General features: G+C 37.0%; 2 protein-coding genes across 4 annotated transcripts; both read right to left on the minus strand.

Annotated features, from left to right (window-relative positions):
* Positions 1–6,882: 6,882 nt before the first annotated feature.
* LOC110860136 lies at positions 6,883–8,281 on the minus strand. The gene is made up of 3 exons (XM_022109197.2): positions 7,974–8,281; positions 7,390–7,908; positions 6,883–7,307 (listed from the first exon to the last, which is right to left on the minus strand). The coding sequence occupies exons 1-3, from the start codon at positions 8,245–8,247 to the stop codon at positions 7,018–7,020; spliced, it is 1,083 nt and encodes a 360-aa protein (XP_021964889.2). The 5' UTR covers positions 8,248–8,281; the 3' UTR covers positions 6,883–7,017.
* A 522-nt stretch (positions 8,282–8,803) lies between these two features.
* On the minus strand, positions 8,804–13,136 carry LOC110860151. Of its 3 annotated transcripts, none has more exons than XM_022109213.2 (7): positions 12,410–13,134; positions 11,828–11,965; positions 11,429–11,579; positions 10,702–10,997; positions 10,010–10,303; positions 9,237–9,367; positions 8,804–9,157 (listed from the first exon to the last, which is right to left on the minus strand). In XM_022109213.2, exons 1-6 carry the CDS (start codon positions 12,713–12,715, stop codon positions 9,296–9,298), a joined length of 1,257 nt encoding a protein of 418 aa, XP_021964905.2. In that variant the 5' UTR covers positions 12,716–13,134; the 3' UTR covers positions 8,804–9,157; positions 9,237–9,295. The 3 variants fall into 3 exon arrangements, with proteins under 3 accessions (XP_021964905.2, XP_021964904.2, XP_035715932.1); XM_022109212.2 differs by having other exon boundaries at positions 9,237–9,515; XM_035860039.1 differs by lacking the exons at positions 8,804–9,157; positions 9,237–9,367 and adding an exon at positions 9,374–9,535 and having other exon boundaries at positions 12,410–13,136.
* Between the last annotated feature and the right edge of the window lie 1,928 nt (positions 13,137–15,064).

The following is a 15,064-nucleotide window of genomic DNA, read 5'->3' on the forward strand; positions in this document are numbered from 1 at the left end:
GTTAGCCAATTGTACTATTTTTTACTGAAATCCCTACTCAATTGTCTGTCAGAAACCATGTTTCGAAATTCTTTGTGATACAAGGTCGCAGATACAAAATGACAGATCGCACAAATCGACGTGTTGAAATTTTCCAGAAACATTTAGGTAAACATTAAAATCCGGAATTTTTCCATAGCTCATTAAAAATCGGAACAAATCGCAAGGTGGTCGACCGTACCATAAAATGATCCACAAACATTGGCGGTATTGATAACCGAAAACCGAGTTCCCGAAGACCTGTTGTGACCAAAAAGGTCACAAAAAATTACGAAGGCGCGCAAAACCTGAATTCGACTGAATTCATGCCGGACCCTAAGAAAAATTTCCCTACAAATGAATGAGCTAAGTAAAATTATGTACGTCCCAGGCCCCTAAACTTGACCTAGGACTTATGTCTTTAAGATGAGAAAAGAAACACTTGCTAACTTTACGCCAAGTAAAAATAGCACCATCAAAAGCCGGGTGCTGATCATGCGGTACGCGGTTGAAAAATGAAAATAAATATTTTTAAACGATAATTAAACTTTTACAATTGAGGCCATATAAAATAAGCAAAAGCACTGTGTCCACACCTCACCAGTCCATATTATTCATAAAAAATTTTTAAAATAGTAATCAGACCCGCAATCCAGATTCTGTGATTTTTTTATTCGGCGTAGATTGGATTTAGTAAAAAAAAGTGAATTTTCTTCCTCTGGGGGTGAAATTTCTTGTCAAAAAGTATTTTTTGAAGTTATCGAGCGAATGCTAGAACCACTGGACCACACCCTATTAAAAAATACCGATTGGACATTCAAGCAAGGCTCAGGTCAGGGTTCGCTACCCCGGGTTTTTGTAGGTTGGGGTTTTTGGGGTTTTTGTGGGTTTTTGGGGTATCAAATCTCCGGAAAAACCCTAATGCTTAATGGGGTTTTTGCGGGTTTTTGTGGGTTTTTCCGGGGTTTTTGTAGGATTTTGAGGCAGATTGAAACAAAATCCATTAAACTACAACGTAGATCAATGCTAATGAACTTTTCTGCTTCATCTTGAAATTTTGAGAATTTTCATGTGCGACTTGAATTTCCAAATTTCATTGCATATTTCCAGGTTTACATGTCAAACATGAATTTTCGATGTAACAGTCCAAATCAATGATAACGGTTAAAATTGCATGTAAAAATTGTATACTAAATTAGTTTATCTCTAATATATAATTTTAGGAACTCTGGTTCAACCTGCCCCAAAATCTACAAAAACCCACAAAAACCCCATAAACCCCGGAAAAACCCCCGGGGTTGGGTTTTTCTACAAAAACCTCGGGGTTTTCCGAACCCTGGCTCAGGTCCTGCTCATGAGACCAAAATACTAAAAGGGTGGTTGAAAACCAAAATTCATGACTCCATTTCGGACTGAGAATAAAATTCACTGCCTCCGAACGCCAACCTTCTGGAATATGACATATGTGCTAAACAACATACGAGTTTGAAATCGGAGAAAAAATCTATCGCTTAGAAATGAGACTAATATTCCTTGGAATGAGTGCGTACTGCGAGTGGGATGTGGATACCTAGACTTTGGGCTCTTGTATCTTCGAAAGTAGGAAATTTTGAGAAGTACTCGGTATATTTTGCAGGGAATTTAATGTGCTTTCTCGTTATATCGTTCGTTTTTTAAAATTACTAAACTGAGTCCGCTACATTAATTTTTATATTAGACAGAACTTATGGCAATAGTAGGTACTTTCATCTGATATTCATTTATCCCATTTTACGTCCCTTGCATAATTTGGACAAGAACTTTAAGTTATCTCATGAAATATGAGTATTTTTCTGGCAGGTGAAATTATTTTGGATTAGAGATGAGCCAAATGTGCAGTTGAGCCGAGCCTGTTCGTGCTCGGCTAGATTCAACTGAGCTTGAGCGAGCCGAGCTTCTTCGAGTTTTTCCTATGTCGAGCTATTTTCGTATTTTTTGCAAACCGTGCTTGGGCGAGCGGATCAATTGAAAACCGCTGCTCGACTCACCTCAATTTTGAATTGTTCAAGTCATTTTACATCCTTGGGAAAATTTTTATTCACGCATTGCTACGACATTTTTTCGGCGTATCCGAATTTTTGTTGATTTTAATTTTTAATTAGAATTTCACGCTTCTAAGACCTGCATCTCAAAGATGTGGCGCTTTTAATTAGAATTTATGTTCATTCCACCCATAATCAAAATTTCAACGAAAAACAGCGGGGGCCAAAAAATGAATGTTACCGGAATAAATTTACACCCTTTATATTAGTCCTTAATCTTTGGACCAATTATTCCGATCATGCCCTAAGATCTTTGTTGATGACTTCTGGCAAATTTTTCTCAAGTAGAAACGGGTTTGATTTTTAAGTATTCTTTAAAATTTTGTTATCAAACCCGAGTTTTTTCGTACAATTTTACTGAATGCACAACAGGCTATCAAAGGAACGCAAGTGTGATGTTTTATCTGGCTACTGCCATTTGAAGGTCACCTTTAGCTTTACGCAAAAGCCACTTGGTACCACCAAATTTTAATCCAAATTTGCAGACCCTCGTACGTGTGTAATCCGATTTTTTTGTCATAATAAAACCACTGGGATGAATTAGATACACACGATTTACTGCAGATATAATAAATGTTTGAGGCTTTTATAGGTCAGGCATTGTATATGGTGTGCTATAGTTAGTGGTTTTTGACGCTTAAAGATGTGTAACTACGTTTCTATACCCGTGTGTTAAAACGGTGAGAATGAGTGAACGTAGAAATTTTAAACCCAAAAAGGTAATCTAAAAAATTTTTGGCTGCCCCCCCCCCCCCAAAGCCCAATCCTGGCAACGCCGCTGCTAAATGCGGATAAAAAAAATACGGACAAGAAAAACCTGGACAAGGGTGCAATATGGACAGCACTCTAATGCAGAAAATTTATACATTTTCGTGCTGCACATCTTCATATAATTTCTTGAAATCTGCTGCAACCCTACTCACGTTCATTTACTTGTTAAATTTTAATTTCTTGCAGATCTTACTGCGTCCTCTAAAATTGTTATGATGGAAACTAATACTTTTTTAATTTCGGATCTCCCCAAAAAACATTGTCAAAATTGTAGAATGCGGCAAGCGCATGAGATCAGCAATAGACTAAAATCTTAAAAATAGTTTATCGATTTTTATTTCAAGACTGCTATATTCTTGGAAAGTAACAAAGTAGTCTATGGGGAGATCCATAAATTATGTTACGCAAAAATAGCGATTTTCTTGACCCCCTCCCCCCTTTACCTTTGTCACACGAGGCTGCTGAAATAATCGGCAGCAGTGGGTATAGCTGTTGGTCCCTTTGGGTATGCCACGAATACAGACAGATACTGGTGGAACATTATCAACTACACGATAAGCGTGTTGTTGATGTAGGTGGGTATTACACTCATTACATAAATTTAATTTAACTCAGCTTTGTGCACTTAGGTAATTAAATAATTCATAAGTTCCAGTTTCTGGTTGAAATTACTTTAATTCCAAATAACTTTGAGTGACGACATCTTTCGGTGTCGGGTAGCGCAAGCGAATTGCGTCATGCGAGAAGCGTCATGGGGAGAAACATGACGCACCTCCCAATGCTAAGTTTGTGAACCTTGTTCTTGAGGAACTTTGTTATGAGCGGGACCTGATCCCAACCCATTTTGTGCTAAAAAATTGTTTTTGTGAGAGCACAATCTATGCATGTATGTCACGCGCGTCTGTTTTCGCAATTTCTGGGGGTGGTGCGTTAGGAGACTCTGGAAAGCTGAGGTTTATGTGTCTGTTTGATTTTTTAATATAATTGTTTGCATTGAACTCAACTCTATCAAAAACCATATTAATTGAATTGATAAATTACATTGATACATACATACCTGTGGGGGTCATGCATTTGGGGGGTCAATTTTCGGACCCATATTTCGAAATTTTAAAATGGAGTAAATTAAAATTTTGTTCTACTTGAATTATAGTTTTAAAATCGTTTAAAACATTTTTAATTTGCGCCGCAGTTTTGTATATATGGGCAATTAGCTACTGGGCCTATACAAAATTAAAACCCTCTGTAACCATTTATAACCATGGCGGTAGATTCATATACGTTTACTTTCTGGTTATAAGTAACCCAATTTCTGTAAGTGTACTTACAGCGGGTGGTTTTTTGGGGGGAGGAGCTGACCTGGATTAATGGTTTGTCCTCTAACACCATCACGATTTGCTATTTTTTCAATTAATGCCAAAGAGACTCCATTTTCGCGTGTCTTAAGTCGTTTCTAGCATAATTTCGGTGCAAAGGAGACCGCAAAACTTTTTCGCTAGAATCTCCACCTACAATGCACAGGGAGGAGTCATTTTTTAGAATGTCGACTAGCAAAAATTCAGAGATGTAATTAAGCGATTTATCTATTAGTTGGTGAAAACCTTGTTTTTTCATATATTTTTTTTCCACAAGCGTTCAAAAAATTCTCAAAACAAGGTGCGGATCCTGCATATACATGGGCCTAAGCTATTCATGGTGTGCGTGTTATAAATGTAATCAGTTAAAGTGAGACATCACAAAATATTGTAATATCTGCTATTTCATTTCACAAATCGATAAGACATGATCGGAAAATGCGATAAATATTTAATATTTAACCTTTATCAACTTTTATGTATTCCTATTTATATCATAAGATCTATATACGTGTATAAGAGTATTTTAGCTTTAAAACTGTTCTTAATACCTAGTCATGAATACCTTGCGACGATCACCATTTTGTATCGTATAGATTATCTGCATTTCTTTCGGTTATTTACTAACAAGATGTCCCTGAAATTGCATCTGCTCATCAAACTCTTAGCAATTCTCTTTACAACTGCAACAGCGAACTTCCACGAGATCAAAACACCTATCCATCGTTGTCTGCGCCTGGACGGTGCCTGCATCCTGAAGAGCTGGTGGGGTTTAGGATTAACGAATTCTTCACTTAATCCGACAGAAATAATCTGCGATGGTGTCAACCTTCCCCAACTGATAACTCGACGCCTTGAACACTTACCTATAGTCGATAATGAAGATATCCAAGGTAACGTTGCATTGGCTGCAATCACCAGATCAAGATATGTCAAGCAATGTGAGGTAACTCTTTTGGGGAGGATGTCTCCTGCAGAAATTAGAAGCACGATGCGACAGGTGGGAAATTTAATTCCAGGGAATTCATGGACAATCATACTTAACGATGGTCTCGGTAAGATTTCGTATTTTTTATGGACAGATTTATTTTAGAAAACGTGGAAGAAATTACGATTTCTATCAACCAGGCGGGTCCATCTATGACGCATGGTTGTTTTCCTTCTCGTCCCAGGTCGTTATTGGATCGATACCAGAATCAAAGATACCTAACGACTATCAAGTCTACTGGATGGTGTTTCACAATAATTGCGGCATAAAGAAATTTCAACCACTGCAAACAATTGTAGGTCATGAAATTCGGCTTCATGATTTCTACGTGTTACCCACATGCAGAAAAAACGGAACAATTTTATCACCTCTGTTCGATAGGAACTGTGAAACCATTTGTCGTTCAGACAGTAGGCTCGCCATGTCAAACTGCAAAACACAAGTTTGTATATTTACGTATTTTATGATCATGAACACCGTAAACAAAATGCTGATTGAGAAAAACGGTATCGAGAATCACCTGATGGTTCATATGGAATTTCAAGGAAAGGGAAATATGCTTCCAGATACAAAAATATTGTCCTTCGTTCAACCTAACTATGGAGCCATAGTTCTCCCAGCAGTAGTTACTCACACATTCTATTGTATTAGATTGATTCACTTCTTTCCCCCTGATTTCAACATCCTCCTCGAACCGTTCCAGCCACCGGTGTAGATTGTAATGGTACTAATTCTTTCGATCTTTACACCGTTACTGCTTTGGAAAAAACAATTCTGGAATTATCCTACAAAATTAATACTTCTATGGATTAACTTAATAGGAGGCCTGGGACTATGTCCGGATATAAAAATGTCGAGTCTAAAAATTATGGCTGGCACTATGCTACTCTTTGGCATTTTAGTAAATATTTATCTTAGCGTTGTTACCAGTAGTTTCATTTCCACTCCAATCCAACAAAAGTGTGACACTTTGGAAGATTTGATTATACGAGACGGGTACAAAGTATTCTCTCAAAATGAGGCCAATGGTTTTTTCTTATTCGCCATTTTCCTATTTCAGAAAAGGTGGGGGTTAAGAATAATTTTACTTTATCTGAAAAACATTTTGTTTATGGAAACGTAACATATTGGGAGGAAAAGATGTTCACAATTCTGTCCGATAAGAAGGTAATAGTTTTTTCAAAGGCAATCTTAAATGGGAGGCGCATCCAGAGAACATTTATAAGCTGGGGCAAGTTCAGGTGTTTCATTCTAGGATATGGAGAAGCTATTCACTGGGACTTGTTGCTCATTGCTAGGTATAAATTCGTGAACGTGGTGACTCAAGTAGCGAGATGGGTAGAAGAAGCGGGATTCTTTGTGCTTTGGCGTCAGAGAGTAAGTGGGCGGGGGATAGAGAAAGTTTTAAAGGTTGGTGGGATAACCTTCGGTCCACCTGGGTATCGGGCTATCCCATTGGCTTCTCATATTCAAGTTCTTTTTTACTTGCTCGTAATCGCCCAATGCGGCGTGATTGGAGTGTTTCTTTGGGAATTGGCGAGTCCTCTGGTTGCATGGGTGTTTATACGCAATAGGCGGTGTTGTAAAACTGATTGGAATTAAAGGACGCCAGTTATTGCATAGTTATGTAAATGCGTAGAAACACAGACATCAAGTACTTGATTAAACGTAGGGTTTGAGAGAGTGACTTTAGTGTATTTTATTTCGTTTAAATATGAAATCAATACATGTATCTGAAAATCAATACGTTGAACAACAATAAAAACACATTAATCATGATTTCCTTTGTAACTATTCCTCAATATTACAATTTAATGGCCGAAACAGCCATGCACAACGCTGGCCGTCCGTGCCAACAAGGTGTGGCTATCCAACTTCGTCCACTCCAAAGGTACGAGACGAGACAAAACGCTTCATCTCGTGACCCTGCTGGTACACTACTGTTCATAAAAACAGCAGGTTGACCAGGCCTCCAGTATTCGAAACCATTTTGTTCCCGTGTTGCAATCTTCACACCTGGAGCGCCATCCTTCGATATCCAAACCCAGGTATTGTTCCCCAAATCTCGTCCAGCCGTCCAAAAACCGGACCACACTATTTAGTTTACAATGTTTTGTATTATGTAATCCTTCATTTGTCAGTGGTTAAACATTAGTTTATAGGCCGTTTTCCTTACTGGAGTCCCATTTGTTGACAACTTCTTGGTCCCTCGTATTCTCCAAGGTTGCTTGTTCAAGTCCACGTGACGCGCAAACTTGTCTCGCCACACGCCAGCTAGAACTCACTCTTTGCCCGTAGAATGTTTTTGTAATTTCACCTGCAGTGGATTCACCAATGTAGATCAAATCATTTGCAATAGTAGTGGACTCCTTTGGTGGCAAAGTTGTTGTACTAGGGACCGATGTCGTCGTCCCGATTGATGTAATTGGCACCACACTTGATGAGCACAGTGGCCGAAAATAGGCTCGACAACTTGCCGAATTCCACTTTCCAATTCCACCACCTGTGTTGGTATCGAGTGAAACCGCAACACATCTCCTCTGGGGGCCAGTTCCGTGTCCTGGCATCCCTGACGCCCAGTTTTGGAAGAATAAACTAATTTCCGAACTCAATGGAATGGGAGTGAAGGAATCGTCACCCCAAGTCCAATTTGGACTTGGATACAAATTAAATCCACTCGTCCATACGATCCAACCTGGATGAAATTGAACAAATACATTGGTATATTAGAAAATAATTTCAGATTGTGAAAACACGTACCATTTCTGAAGTTGTCCTGCGCATAAAGATTTATCAAATTCTGTTGACGTTCATTTAGGATTGAAGCAAGCTGCAAACCTTTTGTCTCACAAAAAGCTTGGGCTTGGTCCCACATCAAAAAAATATCTGCGGTGAAGAAAATCGTGCCGGAATCTTCCCCCTTAATTTGAAGTAAAGGTTGGTTGTTTCCATAAGTCTGGTTCAGGTGTAAGATAACTAAAATCCAACCCGCTAGGATTATATTCCAAGTTTTAGTCGTGGGCTCCATGTTCATGATTGCAAGTCTGGGAAACTTCTGGTGTAAATTTGCAGGAAAGGTGAACTTAATTTCGATATGGAATTATTTAACTATGCATGAACAGGTGGCATTTTCATAGCTGGAGATTTCTATTTGTATGCAAAATTCAGTATTAACCGTGTATTTATATAATCCAGCAGAAATATTCCTACGCAAAAATTGCAACATCTGGCAGATACAGAGAGTTCATTGTGAAGCCATGAATATATTTTCTGTAAAGTGTATTGCCATCGATTTAAATTAAATAAGTGTGCAGGTTATATCTTGCTTTCTGTCCTGCAAAACTAAAGTCAGATACGAATTAGGATAACAATTCGATGAATAGTTCTTACAATTGATGCTGAAGTCGATAAGCTGCGATACATTTCGTTACCGAATATCTACTATCTAGTTTTAAACCGGATGAAGTAACGTCATGCGAGTTGAAAATAAATGCAAACAAGACTAGTTAGTTATTTCTTTACACATACAAATCCTACTGATTTGTACACGGAGTGGAAAACTACACAATACAATGTTCGCCTGCATTCAATTTTTGTCCAACTTTTGAAATAATTATCGGCAAGTCTTTTATTTAATTCACATTGAAAAACCACGCATAGCAACGTTTTCGTATGTCGAAAGAAAAATTTTTCAAATATGCTTGTTATACAATCATGAAAGCAATGTTATCTTTTTGAAAAACAAATACTCTACATACACGAAGCAAATATACAAATCATTCCAAAGAAACCAGACAAACTACAAGAAAATAACATGTAACAAAATAATTTTGTTTGCGAAATAAATATAAATCATAATCGCGATAGGAGCCACACCAAGAATTTCGTCGCCTTCGCTTTACCAACTTTCTTTCTAAGCTTCTTATTTTTTCTCAGCTTTCCACCTAATTCAGTGCAAAAATATGTGTATTTAATTCTAACATTTACCGATATTTAAAAAGTCAAGTATATAAATGAAATTACCAAATTTATTTCTTTCCAAAGATTTTTTCACCGGGTTCAATCTCGATATTTGCATTTCGTCATAGAAACATTGCATCATATCCAAGGGCACTGTTCAGTTTCAGTCTGCCCCTCCTCGTACAAAGAAAGGACTGGAATGGAAAGAATATTCGGATTTTTATTTTCCGTTTTAAGTATTATTGAACCGGCTTCCTCATAATTTATCAAGGGCTGCACACTAACTCCACCGAATGGCATTTCTAAAAAAGGAACTTCAGCCAGTTCAGTTTTTATGCCCATCTGCAAGATCAAGGTGAAGACTTTATAATTTTAAAAATGATAAACCGTTCACACCGAAATGTAGCAAAGGGGTGAAGCGTCATATCCATGGAAAGGTTATGTTTGACATCCCCGTCCCAAAATATGTCTAAACCGATCAATAAAAAAATTCGACAGTTTCGACTTTGGCATCGTCCACACGGTCATGGCACGTCAAAACTATATCGATTTTTGAAATCCCCGCTCAAAACTACGTCTATAAAGGGCAAAATAAAAAATTTTACCAATTTGACCGTCCCTGTTGCGCCATGACTTTATGACCTACAACGCCCATCTTCGAAATCATCCGCACTTCAAAAATTAGAAACCCGTTGGCGAAAACTGCATGTCGAAATTCTAATTCTTTCTAGAGTTATCGTGGATATAGACAGACGGACGGATGGATAAACAGACAAGACAAATCCATAAAGAGGTTTTCACCCCTTAATAATTAATAACGTAATTATGTATGCCACCTTTTCAAATTGATCAATCAACTTTTCCGCCCTTTCCAGTTCATACTTCCACGTTCCTCTGACACAGAGGTCTGTCAAGGTTTTCAAGGTGGCAGCACTCCCATCGAGATAGGATGGAATTAAGGCACGAATTTTCCCATAATCAACATTGTAATCCTGGGAAAGACTCTTCGCGCAGAAGTCAAACCGACGTTGGTCCGCGAGTCGTAAATGTTCCCTAATTTGGTTCATAATTGTAGTTTTAAAGCTGGAATCTACGAGATGCTCTTTCATTTCACATCTTCTAAGAATGTCCTAGAAAAAAACATATAACTTGTCAAATTTGAAGCGGTAATTATTTTGGAAATCTATTGAACTAGGTATACTCGCGACCTGCCGTTTGAAGTCGGGGTGAACATCGATACCAAAATGGGCATAATACACTTATCTACGAAGTAAAATGGAAGATTTCCTGTACAAAATTTAGTTTTCGTCAAGTAGCGGCGATATTTGTGCCAGTCGAATAAAAAATGGAAAGATAGGGAGTGTCTTAGACTAGAGTTCGTTGACCCTCATACACAGAAATTGTTGGCAGCCATTTAAGTAATTTATGATTGCATACACTTTGCTATAGATACGATCCATGGGATACCAACCTAGAATGGCAGATCGAAAGTATACCTAGTCAGGTATACTCAGGTATGCAAACAAACCTTCCACTCCTTTTGAGCATTTTCCTCCCTATTCATTGGATGAGGGGGGTCCCACCCGGTCCGAAACTGCTTGATATCCGCGGAAATATCTTTTTCTCGACTCTGAATTCGTTCCCACTCCTGCGGGTTAATCTCGTCCGAGTTAAGATTTGGCTGAGGTCGGCTCAAGTGAAGAGAAATCGCAGTTCGAGAGCTTTCGTAGCTACGACGCATGCCGAAAAGGAGCACAGTGGAGCCGACGAGTTTTGTCAGTTCGTTGAATCGGGACATTGTCCGTCTTGAGTGGGATTGACGCTCTGAAAAGGAAATAAATTTTGAAGTATTTTAACCAAATTAATAATGCGATGGTTTGAAGTGTAACCCTCCGATTTGGTTGAAATTTTGAAACTATGTTGTCCATATGAATATAACCAAAGTTTCTTCCGGCAGTTTGTGCGATGGTTAGAATTTGGCAAAAATTTTTGAGTTCAAAGTTGAAAAAACGGGCGATTTTTACCAGGCGGGGTAAGCAAACTTCACTCGCATTCCTTTCAAAGGGATGAATCGCCCGTTTTTCAACTTTGACCTCAAATATTTTGACAAATTCCCACGATCACACAAACTGCCTCAAGAAACGCAGGTTGTATTGACATGGACCACATATTTAATTTTACAATTTCAACCAAATCGGACGGCTTCTCTTCACACCATCGCATTGTAGGTAAATAAGCAAAATTATTTATCCTACTTGAAGCCAAGAATGCGTCCCAAGTATTGGTAAGAATTAGGAAATGGTCGTCTTCAACTTGGTCTCCACTTTTTAAAATTAGTGTGACATCCACGTCGGTAAAATTATATTTGATAATCCCGCCGCCATGAATGGTTACAGTGGGCTCAACCTTTTAAAAGTAATACATATAAATATTATTGATTGCACATCGTGGTTCAAAAATTGCTCCCCAAAATCGTGAAATATTTATTTCGTGGGCTAAAATTGAGATCAAAAGGTTCGAATTGTCAGATAAATTCAAAAAGACTAGCAAACATTAAAGCTGTAACAGAATTAATAGTAAAAAATCCAGAAGAAGTGTACAAAAAATTTTGGAACATGACGTATATAATTTCAGAAATTGTAAGTAATGTTTACCATTCCGCATTGTATTTGAATGTGCAGGTCGTTCAAGGAGTCGGATGAATCAATTGTCTTTGTCGCGTTTACGGAAAATTTCGCATATTCGTAGCACACATTTCGAACAGAAAGTAGGGTTGAAAGGATATTTGTATCCTAATAAAAAATAATTTTAATAATTAAGTTACAGGGTGACCAAGAAGTAAAGGTAATTATCGGTACATAGAAACTTATGCATGAGGAACAAGGGGCAAATTTGTCTCCAAAATGTATTAAAGTAGAAAGATAACTTCAAATTTTCCGTTAAATTAGGATAATTTTGCTAAAAATATTTCAAAATTATTGTTGGAACAATTATTTCAATTTTATTACAATGTTTCTCTCCTGGAAATTAATTTCATCCAATAAATTCAGTGGAAAATATATTTTTGTACTTCGAAATTTGATTTTTTTCTAAATACGTTTTCTATTACATATATTCAGCGGAAAAAGCTGTTCCGTTTTTACTAAATTTCTTGTTAATCTTGCACTCAAGTTGTTGTTAAATATTGTAAAGTTTATATATTCATTTAACTATTATAACGTTTATTTTACTCAAACCTGTAAAGTTGCCGGAATATATTTGCAATATGTAAATTCTTCCAAGTCGCAAAACGCTAAATTGATTCCGTTTCCAATTCCACAGTTTTTGAAGACGAATTTTATATCATCTATGGAAAAACTTGGCACCGACTTGACCCCCTTTTGTTCACTCAGCAGCAACCGTATTTCACCAATTCTTGTATCAATCTCCATTCCATGGCAGGTTTTGAAGGCACGCGTGATTGCTTCAGGCTTACGTGCAAATTCTAAATCACTCCCAAGCTGGACGTCAAACTCGTGACATTTCAATTCACCAATTTCCATAATCCAACAAGCATTTATTTATTAGCACGGATTGTGTAATATGTAAATAAACATGTACCGTAAATACTCTATTTACAGCCGGGTTTTGAGCCTAATCCTAAGTTTGAAAAATTTAATAGGCTTATTATCTTTAATTATTGCATTTGTTTAATGCCTATTCCTACATAAATGCTTCAAATTAGTTATAACCGGAAAAAAATTGACCCGGGTATCAAATTTTTTAATTGTAGCTGGATCTGTAATATCGTTAGATCCTGCTATAAATAGAGTATTTGCGGTACTTCGCAATTGTGATTTTTATGTGAAAAAATAAATTTCTTAGGTAGGAGGAGTAACATTTAAATATATAAGAACTATTAATTTTTGCGAGTTAACTGCAGTTAAAGAATTAAATATTATGTTCACCTCAACTGCTCTGCTGACTGACTGGTTTTAATGAGATAACATTGTCAAGGTTTTGCACATACGTACGCACAGAATGTTTAACTCTGTTGGTTTCAACGTTAAGATTAAACGTGATGAATGTACGTACGTACGTGCAGCTATAATTTATGGTACATAAATAAATATATGTATGTATAAGTCCTTATCTGCATATATTAGCATACATTGCGTCATCTGGCAGACATGGATTATGTATGCTTATCACAGCAATAACCAAATACTTTCATACAGTGTGATGTTTGTGTATGTACATAAATGTCACAAGATAAGGAAAACGTCAGAAATTTGGAGAATTCTTCATATCAACGATGTTATTTTCAGTCAAGTCCGTAATTTGGTTACGCATTTAATTGTATGTTATTTAATAATTTCCGCTCTGACCAAAAAATGGCAAAACTGATTTAAAATATTTAAAAAGACGGAGTATTTGCTCACAAATTTCCGTTCTTACAAATTTACTCCGAATATTAGATATTTAACGTGCACGTGAACACGAATTAAATATGTGGCATTTAGCACCAGGGATGGGCAATCCCAACACTTTCGATGGATTACGGATTACAGATTAATTAATTTCAAAATTATCATGGGATTACTGGATTGGGATTACTTCATTTCTAAAATAATGTGGATTACTTGTTGGATTACTGGGATAAATTGATGATGTGGATTACGGATTACAGTAATCAGATTACGGATTATTATCTGGATTACAAAAATCTATATTTATGTATTAAGAGGTGAAGCGAAGCGAAATCCCTTAATGGAAATGTTTTGTCCGCCGGTCTGTAATTAACCACGATAACTTTATAACGATTTCGAATTTCATCATGCGGTTTTCGCCAATGGGTTTCTAATTTTTTGAAGTACGGATGAGTTTGAAAATGGGAATTGTAGGTCATAAGGTCATGGCCCCAAGGTGATGATGCCACGAATCAAAGGTGTCGAATTTTTTGTTTTGGATATAGTTTCGGGCAGAGATATAGATATATATAGATATATATAGATATATAGATAGATAGATAGATAGATATAGATATATAGATATATAGATATATATAGATATAGATATATATATAGATATAGTTTCGGACAGGGATTACACAAATTTTCATAGTTTTTACGTGGCATTACCGCGTGACCGTGTCGACGACGCCAACGTCGAAAATGTCGAATTTATGTTTTAATAGTTTTATACGTAGTTCTGGGCGGGGATTTTAAAAATAAAATCTAGACATAGTTTTGGCATGCCATGACCGTGTGACCGTCTCGCTCCACCCCTTTGCTACATTTCATTTGGAACAGTTTATTCTGAATAGCGTCACACTTATATTTCATGATGATGATTAGTTTAAAAAACGAACTTTGAATGATTCATCCGACAGTTGGTTTCTTAGGACAGACCAAATTATCTTAGGGCAGAACTAACAAGACCTTGTGCAGGTGAAGATGCTGACAGAGATGTGTTGAAGTAAATCAACCCCTACTCATTGTTCCAAAATTCTCTAAACTTTGCACTTTGCTGAAGAATCCAGACGGTAGTTTTAGCACTCAAGTTCAGCAAGTGACTCAAACTCTGGAGAAGTTGCAAGATGGAGCTTTACAGGTGCAAAGTAATCCAACAAAGTAATCCGTAATCTGATTACATTTTCCAATCTCGAAAATTGGGGATTACGGATTACACATCATTTCCGGGTCTCATTTAATAGGCCAGACCTAGTTAGGATTACGGACTCCGGATTACTTTAAAATGTGAATTTTTCGTGGATTACTGGATTACGGATTACATTCAATGTAATCTGATTACTTAATCTGATTAAAGTAATCCTGGGATTGCCCATCCCTGTTTAGCACATTGAACAGTAACCATTATCTAAAATGTTGAACACTTTCACGACCAAATTA

Source organism: Folsomia candida, unplaced genomic scaffold (assembly GCF_002217175.1).
Source record: "Folsomia candida strain VU population unplaced genomic scaffold, ASM221717v1 Fcan01_Sc029, whole genome shotgun sequence".
In the NCBI taxonomy this organism is placed as follows: Eukaryota; Metazoa; Arthropoda; class Collembola; order Entomobryomorpha; family Isotomidae; genus Folsomia; species Folsomia candida.